At 39.9% G+C, this 20253-nt stretch overlaps 1 protein-coding gene across 8 annotated transcripts in view; it reads left to right on the top strand.

Annotated features, from left to right (window-relative positions):
- NEDD4L (NEDD4 like E3 ubiquitin protein ligase) overlaps positions 1-20253 on the top strand; it is a 356456-nt gene that overhangs the window by 280675 nt on the left and 55528 nt on the right. For 4 of the 8 annotated variants that reach the window (XM_058170485.1, XM_058170487.1, XM_058170486.1 and 1 more), the window contains 4 exons: positions 3419-3493; positions 7028-7087; positions 16710-16841; positions 18677-18796. In XM_058170485.1, coding sequence (XP_058026468.1) covers positions 3419-3493; positions 7028-7087; positions 16710-16841; positions 18677-18796 — 387 coding nt within the window. The remainder of the gene's footprint in view (positions 1-3418; positions 3494-7027; positions 7088-16709; positions 16842-18676; positions 18797-20253) is intronic. The other 4 variants (XM_058170484.1, XM_058170480.1, XM_058170482.1 and 1 more) reach the window with 3 other exon arrangements.

Here is a 20253-nt window from a genome sequence, read left to right as displayed (position 1 = left end):
CTCCATCCTCAAGGAACTTCTTTAGATAAACCTCTGCTCTCGTTGACCAACCCACCCAGATTGGATCCTGCAACATTATCCTGGGACATGTAGATTTGTCTTCATTCATAATTTTAACAATTTATTTTCATATATAAATGTGGCATACAACTGAAAATTTATACTAACACCTGTGTATTGGGATAGTTATATTAATGCATAAGATAGTTTTGCCTGCTTTCTCAACTCAGCAATTGCATTAATGGGCTGGGATGAATATTACACCAGTGAGTGTACGAATTACACTAGGATGTTTTAATTATAAACAATAGACAACAAGTTTTAATCAGTGGTTGTTTTACAGAAAATTGTTATTTATACATTTAACGGGACAGCACATCTCCTTGCTCTTTTACCATTTAAGTAATGTAATAAGAAACCAAAGTGTGGAAAATATTTTTTTTCCAAAACTAGAATGGGAAAAAAACCTAAACAAATGATTCTACAAAATTAAATATTATGAAAGAACAAAAATGCGCAATCCATAATGAAGCAGAAAAATTATATTTAGAAAGGAGTATAAAATGTTAAAACAAATACAGTTGAGGAGAATAAAAATATTACCCTATGTGATGTTTGAGTTGATGGGCATAAATCTATCAGGAAAACTTGTATTAATATCAATACTAAATAGTGTCCATATATGAGTAAGCCTGATCTTTATTAGAGGATCTCTTAAACAAAAATTGTTGAGGTAATTCTTTCTTCAGTGCCATTTCCAAATTGTGGATTACCATTGAGCCAATGTTGTGCTTTCCTTGTCCAGTCCTTCACAAAAACAAATCTAACTATTAATAATCTACATTTAATTTGTTTCTTCATTTTGTGTACTTTTAGGAAGTATTCCAGTTTTGCTCTGTTATGTGTACTTTACAAAATTCAAACAGCTATCTTACTGCAGGATTCTCTTTAAAAACATTTTGTGAAATTTTCTCTGTTTCTTCAACTTTTAATCAAAAATTTTGGACATTACCACCAAAACTTGCTTATGATTTCAGTCTAAAATGATATAAATGAATATGATGCAGTATGATGGGGAAATTATGCTGCCAGTAAATTATTAGTCTACTCCAGTCATTTCAAAATAATTTTTTTATGATTTGTTGTTTTTGTTCTTTAAAAAGGAATTCTTAAGCATTGTTAGTTCCATTAAGTTTCCTCTCCTAAATCCTAGTACCAAAGTTTTAAGACTTTCCAGATGTAAATTCTTTATGTAAAATTAATGTTCCCTACGATTAAAAAATAACGAACATGCTACTATTCAAATGATTTATGAAGATGAAGATAAATAGACTTAATATGAACCACATTGGAATTTGTTCTTTCTTTGATAAACATTAAGTAGAGCAAATTTATCCTTGCATTTGAGTAGTGAAATGGAAATAAATGGAATAAAACCAAGCTTCTAATGATAGCTGTGATTATAGATTTATAATAGTTCCATCTAATGGAGAGTTAAAAACAAATCCACTTTTACCCATGATCTATTTCATTTAGTTTTCCAGTAATACGAATTTTTCAACTGAAATCTATCAAAATAAAGTTGACGTTCCTAAATGTCCACTTTAATTTTGTTAATGTTGCATTGATATGAAACTCCTATTGATATGAAAAAAAAATCTGTGTATTCCATGAAGACTTTTTCCTAAGAAAATCCTTTTTCCTACAAAGATCTTTCATTAAGAACAACTGTTTTCCTTAGAAATTTTGGGTTCCATCGTGATCATAAGTTGAGGACTATCTTTATTGTTCTGAGAACTGTTCCTTTGTAAATGAATTTATTTGATGCATAATTTAAGTGTTCCACTATGAAAAATAGGAGGACTGCTGCTACTAGTACGGAAACACATCTGGCATGGAAACATATTTTAAGTTACTTTTTGTAAATTGGCAAATATTGTTGTGACCCAGGTCCAAGTAGGTAGTAATAAACTTAATCCATGGAAAAACAAACAAACTTTATTCGAACAGCTGGGAATTACTTCATTCCCAGCCTCATTCAACTGAAAGTGAAACAAATGCCTCCCAACACAAATTCCTCAGTTACCTCACAAACCTTAGTCCAATTAGGCAAACTGCCAAAGGCCCTTCCTGGCAAACGTCCAGAAGCCACAAAAACAAAGACGTAGATGAAGCAGAAGACAAAGTAGCAGCTACAACGTTGTTCTCTGGCAAAGGTCAAACACTGGTGCTGGTCTGTTTTAAGCCTTATGGGAGGGGCCAATCATCTCTTGGCCCTACTCCCGAGTTGTCCTCTCTGCTTGAGCTGCTCTTGCCTTCTAGCAGCTCTTCTCATGTGTGCATTAGGAATAGGCTCTTCCTGTTTCTCTGCCTCACTACTATCAGTCTCTGGAGGCTATGGAGTCCGCACCTCACTTTCTGATGGCCCTGGCCTTACCTCAGCCTCATCGCTGTCTGACTCTGTTGCCAGCTCTGTAGTCTGCTGACGGACCACAACAAATATTTTTCACCAATCTTGTAATAATCTTCATAATCTTGCAAGATGCTTCATAAGATTTTAAGTTATTTCTCTGTACCATCCATACTGAAGATTGTTCAGTTGTTCCACAAATAATACCGTAAATAATAATAATAATAATTATAATTATAATTATAATTATAATTATAATTATAATTATAATTATAATTATAATTATTATTATTATTATTATTATTATTATTATTATTATTATTTGCATTTATATCCCACCCTTCTCCGAAGACTCAGGGTGGCTTACACTATGTCAAGCAATAGTCTTCATCCATTTGTATATTATATACAAAGTCAACTTATTGCCCCCAAAAATCTGGGTCCTCATTTTACCTACCTTATAAAGGATGGAAGGCTGAGTCAACCTTGGGCCTGGTGGGACTTGAACCTGCAGTAATTGCAAGCAGCTGCTGTTAATAACAGATTGTCTTAGCAGTCTGAGCCACAGAGGCCCTTCAATGGAATCATTGAAGATGGGAGACAGTGAATGTTCACGAAATAATATTTTTTTTCTTTCAGTCATGAATAGCTTTCCACCTTATTTATTTTGTTCTATCAAAAGTCCGCCCAGAATTGTGGAAATTAAATTTCTAGTAAGGGTACCATAATCTTCTTGTCCACTCTTGCTCCTTCCAAATACTATATTAATTTATATACCATATAAATTAATAATTTATATATTTCTGGCATTTAAAATTGAATTCAAGGTTTTGTTCATGAAATGGAAAGTAAGTTTTCTGGCAATCAAATCGAGCGAAAGCAGGGTAAATTAATTGGCTGGAAGAAAGGTAAACTTATCAAGTGGCTGAATGAAAACTAAAGTAGCCATAGGATGCCAGGGAAAAATGGAAGCCACAATGTATATAAAACATTTTTTTTTTATTCCAGCAAAGAGATCCCTCTGCAAGGTTGCGATCTTGCAGTGTAACTGATGCTGTTGCTGAACAGTCCCATTTATCACTGGTAAGTAGATGTTTCTTGGCTCTTGTTTTTGTTTGTTTGTTCGGCAAATTTCAGGAATGCCTTTGTGTTAAAATATTTTTGGCTGCATAGGAGGGTTGTTGATTTTTTGCTATGGGTATCAACACTCAGTTCTGGGAAAGAGAGGTTAATCGAAAGACTAGTTAACTTCAATAAATGCATTGCAAAAAAATTCTTTCTACCAGCTGGAGAAATCTTTTTTGTGATGGTAGTTTCATCACTTTGCTACATAGGCTCAGAGGATCTCTACCATCCTTGAAATTTAATGCTGGTGTTTTTTTTTTCCATTTGGATGGTGATTATTTACAATAACCATACATGTATTTCCATGTGTACCAAAACTTGTTGCCCATGAGTTGAGCTCCCACTCCTGGTGGTGACTTTGTACTTTTCTTCACAATAACACCTTCACAATTAGACCAGTCCGGTCTAAAAAAATTGGTCAGAAAAATGAGCCAAGTACAAACCAGTACCGTTCAAGCTTATCTTCCAAATGGAAAGAAGGTCAGCGGTGGGTTCGTTTCTGTGAATGAAGGCCATTTCAATTAAAAACCAGAAATCACTTCTGAATTAGTGATTTTAATGTGGTTTGCAGCCATTTCTGCAAAGATAGAAATGTAGGAGTCTTTTAGAGAGGGGAACTCAAGAGAGCTTTATAAGGAAAAGGGAGATGGATAAGGGAATTTGTAGAGAGGCAGAAAGAGCATTTCTAAAGAGTTTTTCTGTCAAACTTTATAAAGCCTATCAACCATCTAAAAAGTTGTTGTTTTTTAATTTTATGTATTCCACACAGAGTGGAATAATAGTGAAAAATAAAAAGAAAATGGGTTTTTTTCTGTTTGTCCCCCCAAAGCTGTTTGGAAAAATAATTAGGAAAAAACTGTTTTTTCCCCAATTTTTCCAGGTTTTTTTCCTGGCCTTCCCATCTCTTAATTCCATAATACCGGAGTTGGGATTTTTTTTTCTCCTATTTAAAGAATTGTTTTAAATTGTTGATTTATTTGAATTTTCCTTTCGTTTTCTCCTTCTAAAATGAACACCATTGATTGTGCTTTATTTCACCTGAGGTTGGAGATACACCACTTTATTTTGGGGGTAATTCCACCCCCCAGGCCACATAATCATATTTTAGACATGCCAATCAGTAGTGGGTTTCAAATCCCACTACTGGCGCTACCGGTTCACTATTGGGAGTGTGCAGTGGTTCTGCGTATGCACAGAAATTTCTGCGTATGCGCAGAGCATTTTTGATGACATCTGGGTGGGTGGGTGGAGCCTCCTGCCGCCGCTACCCCAACCGGTAGCAACCCAACACTGATGCCTACCCATCAAGTTGATTTTGAAAACACAAAATAAATTAACTTCTTGCTTACTAGGAGGAACCATATCTGGGAATGGTAGGAGAAAAGCAAGTGAGGCGGGGTTTTTTTTGTTGGTTTTTTTTGTTTTTGTTTACATTTATACCCCGCCCTTCTCCGAAGACTCAGGGCGGCTTACAATGTATAGGGCAATAGTCTCATTCTATTTGTATATATTTACAAAGTCAACTTATTGCCCCCCCAACAATCTGGGTCCTCATTTTACCTACCTTATAAAGGATGGAAGGCTGAGTCAACCTTGGGCCGGGCTCGAACCTGCAGTAATTGCAGGTGGGAGGACAGAAGCTTTATTCAAGATTATACACAAGAATCTGGTCAATTGAAGTTCAGTACTAAATTGGTGCCTGATAAGGTCAATGGAATTTAAGAGAGGCTGGACTTGAATCATTTGTGGCAATGTAAGGACACTTAGCTAATGAAATGTTTAACTCTGCCCACTAGCTCTGTTTGCTCTTCTTCTACAAATAAGCCCAACTGAGCAGCTTGCTGTCATCATTTATGTATCAATCCATTTTCAAATCCATGCTCTCCTGTTTCCTTTTTATTTAGAGATACATTTAAAATGTGTATGTCACCCTTGAAAAAGTGTTTTTCCACTCTAGTTATTTTCTAAAAAAGAAAAGATGAAAATATGAAATTTCAGTGTACGTATTTTGAAAGTATTTCATCAAGAAATAGTCACTGCTATGTGTATTTTATCCTGAAATACGTATTTTATATGCTTTTGGTAACTTTGGAGTTCACAGGTACAATGCAAAATATCAATAATTCTGTGAGCCACTTCAACATGATTTGAATCTCAACCTCATTGAACCTGTTTATTGTGGTTCAGTGCTAATTGGGCTGCTATATGTTGCAGTCCAACATTTGAAGTGGAACAGATGTTGTCCTAGATAGAAAAGATAAGGCTGGTTCACATCAGATATGGATCAAACAAATACTTATGCATTCCTCTTTCTGTGCAAACTTGAATAATTCTCTGTTACACATCGGTCTCGGGTAATTCTAAATTAGCTCTCTGGCTTGGATGCTTTGCTGTAGTCCTCAATATGTCTTCTCTCACTTAAATCCACATGAAAATTATACTGCAACATGCTTTGTTCAGTTACTCTATCTTGTTCCCACAAGGATTTTTTTTTTCTGGGAGTACAAATTTCATACTAACCTGTGGCAGATTTCACGGGCAAGAATATTACTCTTCATTATTTTAATCTGGGATTCCTGTATATGTGATCAAACAGTAAAAAAAAAATCAAAAACCTGCACTGCATTTTTCTCCTTTTAGCAGCTAAGGTTTTTTTTCCTCCTGTTCTTCTGTGTTCTATTATGATTTTTTTCTGGGAAAATCATCACGCTCAGCTTCTTTTTCAGCTTCCACTCTACTGAAATCTTTGCATTTGCTGTGGCCAAATCCAACTTGCTTCATTTAATTGTTCATACTCCTGTTGTAGGTACTGTCTTGGTATCCTCTGCAGGGGAGAAAAAAATCGTGATCATGGACACATTGCCTTCTCTTTTCTGGTGCCTATTTATATATATATAAATATATATATATATACACACACGGGAGAAAACCCGAATAACCAAAGACCTACATACAAACACCCGCGAAAACCTCAGAAAACACACACACACACACACACACATATGTATGTGTTTTCTGAGATTTTCGCGGGTATTTGTATGTAGGTCTTTGGTTATTCGGGTTTTCTCCCGCGTAAAATTGGAAGTGTCTTGGCGACGTTTCGACGAAGTCTCATTTGTCATCTTCAGGCTTCAGCTTCGTGCTTCTGGGAGCAAAGTGTGATTGCAGCTGTTTCTTCCTTTTTAACTGCTAGTGGGGGTTTGAACTTATACACACACACACACACACACACACACACACACACACACACACACAGATACAGACCCATCCACTATGGTGGCAAGGAATTCTATGATTTGTAGTTTCTACATATTTAGTAAGGGCTAGTATGTAATAGACAATAGAATGATGTGGCTAAAAGCATATATGTATATATTGACCTTTCTGCTGTTCTCTGGTATAAAATGAAGATGAAAATGTTTATCAAGATGCCATTATTTCAAATTATGTATTGATCATCCCTTAACTATAACAATTATTATTATTTAACAGCCGAGTGGCCCATCTAGAAGACTTCGTTCTTCCACGGTCACTGGGGGTGAAGAGTCGACGGTAATAATATTTTTATCCAGCCAAATCTATATCATTCTCCTTCTCTCTTATTCAAAATTTCTCTTCTTTTTCTTTTCCCTTTGTTGTCAGGAATATCAGTCTTTCAGACTGTCAGGGCTGGATGGTGACAAAACAAAGCAAGTGACAAAACATACATGATGTCATGAAGAAAACACTTGCATTGAATGTTGGGAGGCAAGTGGGCAGGTGTAGCATTTGCATGGTGGCATCACCTCACACCACTTGTCATTTTGGCCTTGGTGCGTTTGCTGGTGATGCTTCCGCTTTTAGGTTGGGTACACTTTGCTTTTAGAAGATTACTTGTGCAACTTTACAGTTACCATACTTCCATACCCCAAAAGTTCTTTTCCGAAAGGCAGTTGGACTTTTTTTGTTTTTCCTTGAAGACAAGTTCCGAAGAATGAAAATGAAGCTTCTTGGATGAGAAGTGAAACATCTTCAAGTAAATACAAAGAAAATCCAGTTGCCTTTTGAAAAAGCATCTTTGGGATAACCATGACCCGGATAACTCTGAGAATCTTCATAGACACATTTTCATACCTCGGTAATGAAATAAATTGCATATTCCCACCATTCTCCCAGCTTGAGTATCTTCTGTAGTTGTTCGGTTACTTCAACCAACACTCCTGCTACAGAAACGTTCTCAGTATCTAATTGGATATTTCCTGTTAAGTTCGGGCAATGATGAGGCAGGAGACGATACAAGTGACAACAGCTCTTTAGTTTATTGTGATCCCAGCGAAAACCAACAGGCAAAAACCCCTCTTTAAATAGTAATTTGGCTGAGGCATCAGCCAATTAGCAATGTGCATTTTCCCGCTCAAATTTCCCTCCTAAAATTCAAATACATTACACTCCTCCCCTCCCAGAACACATTTTACCATATTTACATAATATTTGCATGTTATTTCTCCACGTAGTCACGCAGGTAGACAGGGCGTCTCCTAACTCTTTCTGACCTGCGCAATTCATTCCCTGGGAGTGAGTCGAGCTGGTCGGAGGGACTGTTTGTTCCTCCCAGCTCCTCCTCTGGGCCCTCCGGCCCTGGATTATTTGCAGAGTCGTCCCTGCTGTCCTCTGGAGGAACCGGTTGGCGTCGCTGGACTTCTTCAGGCTCAGCTAAGTCCTCCGATCGCCTCAGGGTTGAGCTAGCTGTTGGTTCAAGTATTTGGTAGTCAGGGTCTGGCTGTTTGGTTTCTGGATCGTTTTGTATTCTTTTTCGTAATTGATCTATGTGGTGTCTCCACACTCTGCCATCCCCCATGTCCACTAAGTATGACTTTGGGCCCGTCACTCCTACAATTGTTCCCCTTAGCCACGCTGGCCCCTCACTATAGTTATGTGCCCATATCGGGTCACCTGTTGTCATTGTTCTGGTTTTTCCCTTCGTGCTTTGGTACCCATCAGGGGAGTATGTTGGGTTTAACCGATCTAGGGGCACTGGAGTCTTCTACCCATTAATAACTCCGATGGGCTGCGGCCGGTGGTCACACAGGGAGTTCTATGTTGGACTGCCAGGAAGGTATCAATTTTGGATTGCCAATCTCCTGGGCTAATTCTAGATAGCGCTTCCTTGGCACGGCGTACGAAACGTTCTGCAAGTCCGTTCGTCGCCAGGTGGAAAGGTGCCGAGAGGACATGTCAGATGCCCTCTCCTGCCAACTACCTCTCAAACTGGGTGGCCGTGAATTGTGTGCCGTTATCGGACACTAGAGTGTCGGGCAACCCGTGTGTCACAAAAAGATGCCTCAAGACTGTGATTACGGCTTCCGCTATTGTGGTTTTCATGAGTAAAATTTCTAACCACTTCGAGTAGGCATCTACCACAATTAAGAAGGTCTGTCCATGGAACGGCCTGGCAAAATCTATGTGGATCCTGGACCAAGGACCCTGGGGTTTCTCCCATTCCCTGATGGGGGCTGTTGGGGGTAGTGGCCTTGATTCCTGACAAGCTTGGCATTTCCCTACCCGGTCGCTAATATCTTTATCCATTTGTGGCCACCACACATAACTTCTCGCTAGGCTTTTCATCCTCACAATCCCTGGGTGGCCCACATGCAATAGCTCCAACACATGCCCTCGTAATTTCTCCGGAATAACCACTCTATCCCCCCATAACAGACAACCCCCTTGTACCGACAGTTCCGAACGCTTCTTTGTAAACTCTTTGAAATGATCCCCCGGTGCAGCGGGCCATCCCCTCTGCACCCAACTGATCACAGTTCTCACAATAATATCTTTGTAAGATGCCCTAGTCACTTCCGTGGATGTGACTGGGCCAGAGTCCAAAGAGTCAGTTTAACAAGACAGGCGTCCCTGGGGTCGGGTCTTCAATAGTCTCTGGCAACGGGCATCTACTTAAAGCGTCCGCATGTCCCAAATCCTTGCCCGGTCGGTGAGACAGTTGGTACGAATATGCTGCCAGGAAAATAGTCCAACGGGTCAGCCTGGGTGATAATGCAACCGGTGTTGGACGGTCCCCCGCCAAGAGTCCCAATAAAGGTCTGTGATTTGTGACTATTTCAAATTGCCGCCCAAACAGGTACTCGTGGAATTTTTTAACCCCAGAGACTATAGCCAGGGCTTCCCGGTCTAGTTGGCTATAGTTCCTTTCCGCTGCGGACATTGTGCGGGAAAAATATGCGATAGGGGCTTCTGAACCATTTGGTAACCTGTGGCTTAGGACAGCCCCTACCCCATAGGGTGATGCATCACAAACTAGTACTAGTGGCAACGTCCCATTGTACTGAATTAAAAGGCTATTGCTGGACAAAAGATTTTTAACGCCTTCAAACGCCTTAGCCTCAACCCTGCCCCAAGTCCAAACAGATTTTTTCGCTAGCAGTTTATGTAGCGGTTCGGCTACCGTTGCCTTATTTTATAAAAATACCGCATAGAAGTTTACAAGCCCCCAAAATGCTTGTAATTCTGTTTTGTTTTTTGGGGTTGGAGCCTTTCTAATGGCTTGCACTTTGCTCTCAGTTGGGTGGATGCCTTCCTTATCTATCCGGTAACCCAAGAATTCTACAGATTCAACTCCTATCTGGCATTTATTGAGTTTAACCTTAAGCCCCGCAGACCTGAAAATGCCCAAAATCTTCCGCAATTTGACCCCTAATTCTTCCAAGTTTTCTGCTGATACCAGTACATCGTCGAAATATGGAACTACTCCCGGAAGACCTTGTAGGAGCCGTTCCATTAGGTTTTGGAACAACCCGGGGGCTACACTAACTCCGAACTGAAGTCGAGTGCATTTAAATGCGCCCCGGTGTGTGACAATCGTCTGTGCTTCAGCCGTTTCATTAGTTGTTGGTATGCTTGAGCCAGGTCTAGTTTGGCAAAAACCTGTCCCTGTCCTAACGAGTGCAACAAATGTTGGACTATGGGGACGGGGTAAGCACTCTTCTGCAATGCCCTGTTAAGCGTTGCCTTATAGTCAGCACAAATCCGGACCGATCCGTCCGGTTTGACTGGTGTCACTATCGGTGTCTCCCGTTTTGCATGGTCGACAGGGACTAGTATTCCCTGGTTTACTAGTTTGTCTAATTCCCTGTCTATCTTGGGTTTGAGAGCGAACGGAACTCTTCTAGCTTTTAATCTAATGGGAGCTACCTGGGGGTCTAAACTGAATGATATGGGGGTCCCCACGTACTTGCCCAGGCTGTCTTGAAAAACGTCCTCAAATTCCTTCAACAATTCGTCCTTCAGGTTGACTCCATTGCTGTGGATCCCGGTTATGCCCATTCCTAGGGCTCAAAACCAGTCCAGTCCCAGTAAGCTGGGCAGTTTTCGGTCAACGATGGTGATCGGCAGGGTTTTCTTGAATTGTCCATATATTACTCTGACCGTTGTGGCTCCTTTAACAGGGATCTGGTTTCCCTGGTAGTCTTGCATTCTCAGCTTTTGGGGTTGCAGCTGTTGTTTCGCAACTTCTGGCAGGTCCCGTGCGACCGTGTCCCAGGACATAATCGTGATTGATGAGCCGGTATCCACCTCCATTTTACACTGCACTCCTTCGATGTAGGTCTTAGTGAATATTTTCTTTTCTAGTCGTGTTGATGCGTGGCCCACTCGCACAGTGGTGTGATTCGACTTCGCGCCTTTTTTGAACTGGCCAATCCCTGGCCGCTTCGCTGAACCGGCGCCCTGTTGATTGACCAGTTTGAATTTTTGGCGGGAAGGTTGGGAGGCTCGACAGGCCTGAGCTATGTGTCCTTTCTTTTCACACCGTCGACAAATTGCGTCTTTGAACCTGCAATTCTGTCGTTGGTGTTGGCCTCCGCAACTCACGCACTCATCCCGGTCGCCTCTCTCCAGCCTTCCGGTGTGGAAAACCTCTTCCTCTTCTTCACCGTCCGATTCGGCCTGGATTTCTTCGCTGTGGACTGGCGTTGCTTTCGCCGCGGCATTCGGCGTGTTCGGCTTTTGTAAGGTTTCCGCCACTTTGGTGGACATCTCGTGTGCCCTGGCCACATCCAGGGCTGTCGCCAGGGTTAGGTTGCTTTTCGACAGCAGCCGCCTCTGTAGTCCGATGTCCCTGACCCCACAAATGAGTTGTTCTAACAAAGTGTCCTCCAAGTCTCTATACTCACAGTGGGTTGCGGCTTTCCTTAATGCGGCCATGTACACGCTTATCGATTCGCCCTCTCGCTGAACTCTTTGCCTCAACTCGAACCGTTGTACAAACTTCGATGGCACCAGCGCGTAGTGTGCTCGTAGCATCATCTGTAGCGTTTGCCATGGCACCGACTGTACAGGCGTTGGTTCCGACAGCGATTCGGCGGTATCGAAGACTTCTGGCCCACAGTGGCTCAGGAAGTAAGCGCGCTTCCGAATATCCGATACTCCTTGCAGTTCGTTAGCTTCGAGGAAACACTCGAAACAAGCCATGTATGACCCCCATTTCTCCTTGGCTGGGTCAAATGGCGCTGGTGGCGTATAGCTAGACATCGCTATGTATCCGCTCTTGATACTGGCTGGGGTTGAAAGTAAGTTGCTCCTTCAGCTCTTTTCCTGTCTCACTGCCTTCAATATCCCACCTTCGTCACCAATGTTAAGTTCGGGCAATGACGAGGCAGGAGACGATACAAGTGACAACAGCTCTTTAGTTTATTGTGATCCCAGCAAAAACCAACAGGCAAAAACCCCTCTTTAAATAGTAATTTGGCTGAGGCATCAGCCAATCAGCAACGTGCATTTTCCCGCTCAAATTTCCCTCCTAAAATTCAAATACATTACATTTCCCATGGCATTACTTCTGATAGCCAGTTCTCTTCTCTTCCTCCAGCTGTGGCATTTTGAAAGTTTATTAAAACATTGCTTCCCAGCTTCTTCTTTTATACTGAAGGAGAAATAGCTGAAAGGCAAAGAATCATCTATGGGTGCATACATGCAGAAAAATTAGAGGTGAAGTAGAATTTACCCCTCATAAACTGTAGATTACCTAATGCAGGGGTCTCCAACCTTGGTCCCTTTAAGACTTGTGGACTTCAACTCCCAGAGTTCCTCAGCCAGCTTTGCTGGCTGAGGGACTCTGGGAGTTGAAGTCCACAAGTCTTAAAGGGATCAAGGTTGGAGACCCCTGACCTAATGAGCAAGTAATTATCCCATCTCTGACTTTCATGTAGTGGAGATGCACCTGTATGAGTTTTTCTCATTTGAATCAAGCAGAGAATATAGCAAAGTAGGAATGGCTAATTGCAAGCAAACAGGAATGTCAATTGGTAGACAACAGAAAGGGGCAGAAAATTCTTTAAACAAGTTTTAGAAATATACTGTACCTGGCTTATACCAATGAAGTCGCACAGAGCATTTAAAGGAAGTGGTTTGCAACATGTATTAGCCCGAACCTTTGAATTATTAAACCAGCCGTGTTTCTTGCAGCTGGTACAACTGCCTGATGTGGGTTGTTTGAACTTATTGTGCATGCCCACACCTCCTTCAGCTTTTCTATGGGGACCAGCAACAAAGTGAAGCATGCACATACATGTGAAGGCAAACTTGAACCATAAGAGCCTTGCAAAAAAATAAAAAAGCTTTAATTATTTGGAGAGAGATGCTTCATTTGTGCTGGCAGGTTTTGCAAACCAGCTACTTTAAATGCTTTGCACTGCCCTGTTTCCCAGACTCAAAAACCTATAAATCAGATTATTGCAAAAATCCAACAGACATTCACCAGTAAGACACAAACAACTAATAAAAGTTATCAGAACTAATTGCAATTGTTTTCAGTGGCTGTTCTTCGAGAATAGAAACACCAAGAAAACAGGGAGCCAGTAGTCTCATTGTCTATGTTTATTTATCAATTGGAGGATAAAGGAGGAGTAGCGATAATAGAAAGAATCGGAAAAAATGTCTTGTTATTAAAAATTAGTTTTAACTCTTGGTGTCACATGGGTTGGGGGGGGGGAAACACTCCATGAAAGGACTCTCGTTTGAATAGCAAATAATTTATTTTATTCCAAACAGACATTGTTTCTCTTCTATACTAATCTGTTTATTGAGGTTTCAGCAACATTTTAAACTACGGATTTTGAAATGTCAGTTAAAACTAGAAAATTTTCCTGCATTAAATATTTTTTATTTTGAACCTTCTGTGCATTTTTATATGACACAGTAGGATAAATCAATTATGGATCATTTTACAGTGGTTTCCCTAGTTATCAGCTATCAGAGAAGACCATCTGATGTGGGGAGGTTTACCTGCACAAAAAGAAGGTTCTAAATCTACCAAATTTATGTTACAATCTGAGGTTAAAAAAAATGTGACTCAAGTTGAGGGAGAAACAGAAAACAATCAGGAATAATCACTATCACATTTTGGTACATTTTTTTTTCTTTTAAAAGGTTCAGGCTATGTTGGAATATTCCCAGTTAAATGGTTTAGTAATTTCCTTCCAAATCTAAAGGAAAGGAAAGGAAAGGAAAGGAAAGGAAAGGAAGGAAGGAAGGAAGGAAGGAAGGAAGGAAGGAAGGAAGGAAGGAAGGAAGGAAGGAAGGAAGGAAATACTTTTAAAGTTGTAATATCAAGTTCTACTGTTGGTTTTTTTAAAAAAAGTGTTTATTTATTTGATTTATTTACCATCTATCTCACCACGATTTCATAATCTAGAACAGGGGTTTCAAACTCACGTCATCACATGGTCCCTTTAAGACTTGTGGACTTCAACTTTGACAGCCCTGATCTATAAGACCAATAATCTTGTGATATTTCATACTATGCGAGCAGCAGGCAGTCACATGCATTTTCCTCAGTGATGGTGGACGAATTTGTATTTCTTAACACCTCCTATTCCTAACCCATATTGGAATATAGTTGGAATACTGGAATATAGTAGTCATGGGATAGGCCGGGGTCTGCAAACTTGGCTCTTTTAAGACTTGTGGACTTCAGTTCCCAGAGCTGAGGAACTCTGGGAGTTGAAGTCCACAAGTCTTAAAAGAGCCAAGTTTGCAGACCCCTGGGCTAGGCAACAATGGATGTGATATACCCACAAAGCTTTCAGCACTGAACATCCACCTTTGAGACAGAAGGAAGAGTTCTAGAGTATCCTGATGCCTCATCCCAACAATATCCCAACAATATTTTTCCATTTGCAAAGAATTTGTTAAAATTAAGGGGATTTTCAAGTCAGGGGAGTCACTTTTGGAACAAAAGCCTTTACCACCTGAGAATAAAGTTTGTTTGGCTTTCAAACTGATTTAACACACTCTGGCAATGTTATATTAATAGACTGTACTCGATGTCGCTGAGTAACCCATTTTCCTAGGTTGTGTTTTTTTTTTTTTCTCATCTCAGACTTATACAATGATCCTTTTTCTCATTTTAAAAGAATCCCATGTTTTAACAAACCAGGGAATATTTCTCCTTAGCTCCTTTTTTAAAAAGGACTTTTAAAAATGTTTGTTTTCATTCTAGCAAATGTGTATCGGTGCATCATTATGTAAAAAACAGTAATTTTTGTTCGTTTCACGTATGGGAAATCATTTCAAGGTGTCATTCTTTCCATATAAAGATTGCAAGCTTTAATAATCATGGCCTGCTATTATTTCATAGCAGTGACTCTTTGAATCAGAAAACAATAGAAAATCGGATTCTCAAAATTGCAAAGTAATGTTTAACATTGAAGGAAGAAAGGGGAGTATTTTTAATAACATTTTGTAATCTACACTAGTAACCATGTTTTTAGCCTGTCGTTAAACTTCAATCAAAAGTTTCCCTTGCTCCTATCTGCTACATTAACGTCTAAAAAAAACCCCATGTATGGGTGCATACGTGCAAACATGGTTACTAGTGTAGATTACAAAATGTTATTAAAAATACTCCCCTTTCTTCCTTGGTTAAAGATTGTTCAACTTCAATCAAAAGTTTCCCTTGCTCCTATCTGCTACATTAACTTCTAAAAAAAACCCCATGTATGGGTGCATACGAAGTCATGAAATATGTACCCATTTCTTAGTGTATATAAATATAGAGCTCCTAGCATGCATCTTATATGGTTTATTAGCAATAGCAGGTAGACTTATATAGCGCTTTACAGTGCTTTAAAGCCCTCTCTAAGCAGTTGACAGAGTCAGCCTATTGACCCAACAATCTGGGTCCTCATTTTACCAACCTCGGAAGGATAGAAGGCCGAGTCAACCTTGAGCCTGGTGAGACTTGAACTGCCAAACTGCAGGCAGCTAGCAGTCAGCAGAAGTAGCCTGCAGTAGTACACTCTAACCACTGCACCACCACGCCTCTTATTGTTCCTGTCCAGGCAGAATCTCATGGCACATTGCATTGTAAATCTTATTTGTCAATACTAAGAATGGCAGCTCTCAATCTTCCATTTATTTTGGGGTTCATTATGCAAACCGGAGCAAAATGTTGCAACATGAGAATCCTAGATTCCAAGGTTGATCATTATAAGACAATTCTTCCTAATGGAAGTCACATTTAAATCATATTTAATGACATCAAAATGCTCAAAGGGGATGCAGCCATTAGCAGGAAGTTTGAAAGAAAAATGTTCAAAGCATTGGAAATTTCCAATTTAATATATTAAACAATATAATGAGCCTGTCGGTTTAGTAATGAACTGATGTCTTTGAAATGAAGACTACACAGCTTGTGACCTAGCCAAAGTCACTTACGATAAACCACTAGGGACCATTTTTTCTGATTGGTACCGTTTTAGTGAAGCAGATGAAGTCAGTTTTTCATCATTTAAAGTAAAAAAGCTTGTCTAACTGTCTTTGTTCTCAGTCCTCCTAGTACTTGTGCACTGATTATGTCTAGGCTTTTTATATTCTTCTGCTCCTTTGATTGTCTACCTTTATGGAACAGATCTCATCTTCAGCAAGGATAAAATGGCGATTACTTCTGTCAAACTGGACAGCATTTATAGCCTCTGTGAATCTCAGTGCCTTGCTATCTTACTTGTGATTGTGCTAACCTTGTTTTTGTGATTAGAACTGAATCTTTTTTTTTCTGAAAGTGACCCTTTTAAGGAAGGGTTCTGCCAACTCATATCTTCTCAGTTGTTCTGTTGCAATTACTGATTGTAAGAATGACTCACTGCCACAAAATTAACACTATGGTAATTTCTTGCATAAACAGCCATCAGTGGCCTATGTTCATACTACACCGGGCTTACCTTCAGGCTGGGAAGAGAGGAAAGATGCTAAGGGACGTACTTATTATGTCAATCATAACAATCGCACTACAACTTGGACTCGGCCTGTCATGCAGGTATGAACTTCTTCTCCTCCAGCAAAGCAGTGAGATCTTGATAATCATTTGCAGTTCTTTCAGATTCCAGATGATACCTGTGGGGGAGGACAGGTTCTGATGAAATAATTATCTCTCAGTGAAAAGAGACATGCATTAGCTGTGGCAGAATCTGCTATGGCACAGGGCCAACGCCAGATCTCATGTACATTAAACTTTGGCAGATCTGCAGCATAACACAGGCCCACTCTTAACATCCAGTCTATTGATAGGAGAGAAGTGAGCGATGCAAGACCATGTTCTGACTTACAACCAGATGATTAAAAGCAGATCTCTCTTTGTCTGCTCACTTCCATGAAGCTTTAGTTGTCATCTTGCAGTGAGTGAAATTGCAATTTCCTGGGGCTATAACATTGTTAATTGCAATTAACAAACTGGAGCTAGCTCCAAGCTGCACTTCTTCCCTCCCTGGAGTTAACCAGCTCCTTAATTACAGTTTAGCAGCATTAGACATGAGTTCAAATTAAACAGAATTTTCTAATAAATCTCCATTCTAAAGCAGTCCTTTTCAAACCTCGATTTTAAGCTACTAATTCTTGCATTTCCATAGCTGTGATTAATACCATTGAACCTCTTAAGTCAAGAAATAAAATGAAATAAAAATGTAAATGATTTATCCAGAAACATGAAAAGGAACATAGGCAATAATTTGGAATCCTAGAACTAGAGCAGGGGTGTCAAACTCGCGGTCCTCAGGCCGGATGCATCATGCACTGGCCACACCCACCACGGTTTAGCGAAGGGGGGGGAAAGTTGTGATAAGTCACGTGATGACAATGTGACAGAGTGACTTTGACACCCCTGAAATAGAGGAAACTGCTAGAAGGAGATTATCTAAACAAGTTGGCATGTACACCAGTTAAGGAAACTTCTAGATCAGGGGTCTCCAACCTTAGCAATTTTAAGACTTGTGGACTTCAACTCCCAGAATTCCTCAGCTGGCTGAGGAATTTTATTTATTTATTTTATTTTTATTTATTTTATTTATTTTGTCACAACAATATATATATGTGTCATACAAAAAAATTATATAGTATATAAACATATATATATGAGTAAATATTAGGAGGTATAAGCATATTTATATATAGGAAGAAGAAAAGAAAAACAATAGCACAGGAACAGTAGGCACGTTTGTGCGCTTATGCACGCCCCTTATGGTCCTCTTAGGAATGGGGTGAAGTCAATAGTAGAAAGTTTTTGGTTAAAGTATTTAGGATTATGGGAAGAGACCACAGAGTCAGGTAAAGTGTTCCAAGCACTTATGATTCTGTTACAGAAGTCATATTTTCTGCAATCTAGATTAAAGCGATTAACATTAAGTTTAAATCTATTGGTTTAAATTCTGGGAGTTGAAGTCCACAAGTCTTAAAGTTGCTAAGGTTGGAGATCCCTGTTCTAGATAACAATATATAACTGGAGGGTTTTTTTCCCAAATTCTGATTAATAGACAAAAGACTGGTTCAAGCACATGGTTATGAATGGCTTTCTAAATAGAAGCTTCTGTGGGGCATGCAGAAGACAACAGCCATTCATACCCTCTCCAGTTTGAGAAAAAACTCATTCCAAAATGCCAGTAAAATAACTATATTGGGATACATATGGAAGATTGTTCCAATTATAGTATGTTTCCTCCATTGGAATGCCCACCACTGGAATGCTTTATTGAAAGCGGGAATGAGTAAGGAGTGTTAATCATGATTTATTGATTTCAAGCATTCTTTATTATACCGTAGTTTAGTTTTTGGTAAAGGAAGTCGTAACTTGTAGCTAACTTGTGTTTGCCTCTAATATAGCTTGCTGAAGATGGTGCTTCTGGGTCAACATCAAACAGTAACAACCATCTAAGCGAGCCTCAGATAAGACGGCCTCGTAGCCTCAGTACTCCCACAGTTACACTATCTGCACCGCTTGAGGTGAGAAGTTCTCTTCCCCAAACCAGGCTTGTTTGCCTCTTGGGTTTTCATTCTTCCCACCCCATTAATTCTCCTCACCATTTCTGTTCTCCAGCCAGCTTTACAATGTCTCTTTTGTACCTCAGTCGTATTTGTGTCTGTCTGTATTTTGTAAGATTACACTTGCTTGTTCTGACTACTTTTCCACATTACTAGAGCTTTTCCACCTGATTATCTCCCTTCACCCTTAATACATTTATCTTCAGATAGATAATGTGCTCCTTCAAGTATTCCTTCGCATCTTGCAAGCTCATTGTATAAGAAATGTTCTACACATTTTGGTGCCTTGTGTGTGTATTTCGGTTTTGAGTATCATGTTTCACATTTGATGTTTTTTACTTTCAATATTGTTTCCATTTGTTTGACAAGCTAGCTTGATTTCTAATAGCTTCCTGTGGAGTAGTGTCCTTCCTGAGGTTAGCGTGGCCCCAGTCCTGATGTGCTTTCATAAAGCTGTAAAAACCTGGCTCTTCCAACATGCCCTTGGTAGAGTATAGCGATTGACTTTGGTCCTTCTTTTAATTTGAAGTTTTTTTATCTTATGCTGTAAAATATCCAGAGTCACTTTGTGATTGAGATGGCATGGAAGATGATTAGTTGGTTTATCAATGGATAAATCCATCTATCCATCTCAAGTTTAGTTCTCTTCTCTGAGCTTCCCACTCTCTTCCCTAACTAGCATTAGTTGTAGTTTCTATCTGATGGTGGTTGGGTACTAGAGATAGTTCTTGACTTACAACTACAGTTGCACCCAGAATTTCCACTGCTAACCATCTTCACAGAGTCACACCCAATTTTACGTCCATTTTGACATGGTTGTTAAGCAAATCACAGAGTTGTTAAGCAAATAGCAATAGCACTTAGACTTATATAGCGCTTTACAATGCTTTACAGCCCTCTCTAAGGAGTTTTACAGAGTCAGCCTATTGCCCCCAACAGTCTGGGTCTCCATTTTACCCACTTCGGAAGGATGGAAGGCTGAATCAACTTTGAGCCTGGTAAGATTACTTATTACTGCAGGTTCAAGCCCCAGGTTAAAATTACTGCAAGTTCAAGCCCCACCAGGCCCAAGGTTGACTCAGCCTTCCATCCTTTGTAAGGTAGGTAAAATGAGGACCCAGATTGTTGGGGGCAATAAGTTGACTTTGTATATAATATACAAATGGATATACAAATGGATGAAGACTATTGCTAACATAGTGTAAGCCGCCCTGAGTCTTCGGAGAAGGGCGGGATATAAATGCAAATAGAAAAATTTTTTTAAAAAAAGAATTGAACTGCCAAATTCAGGCAGCTGGCAGTCAGCAGAAGTAGCCTGCAGTACTGCACTCTAACCACTGTGTCAAAGCAAAGCTGGCTTCCCCCATTGACTTTGCTTGACAGAAGCCAGCTGGAAAGGTCACAAATGACCCTGGGAT

The sequence above is a fragment of the Ahaetulla prasina genome, chromosome 2 (genome assembly GCF_028640845.1).
Source record: "Ahaetulla prasina isolate Xishuangbanna chromosome 2, ASM2864084v1, whole genome shotgun sequence".
NCBI classification, from domain to species: Eukaryota; Metazoa; Chordata; class Lepidosauria; order Squamata; family Colubridae; genus Ahaetulla; species Ahaetulla prasina.
This window is presented reverse-complemented; position numbering and strand designations above follow the sequence as displayed.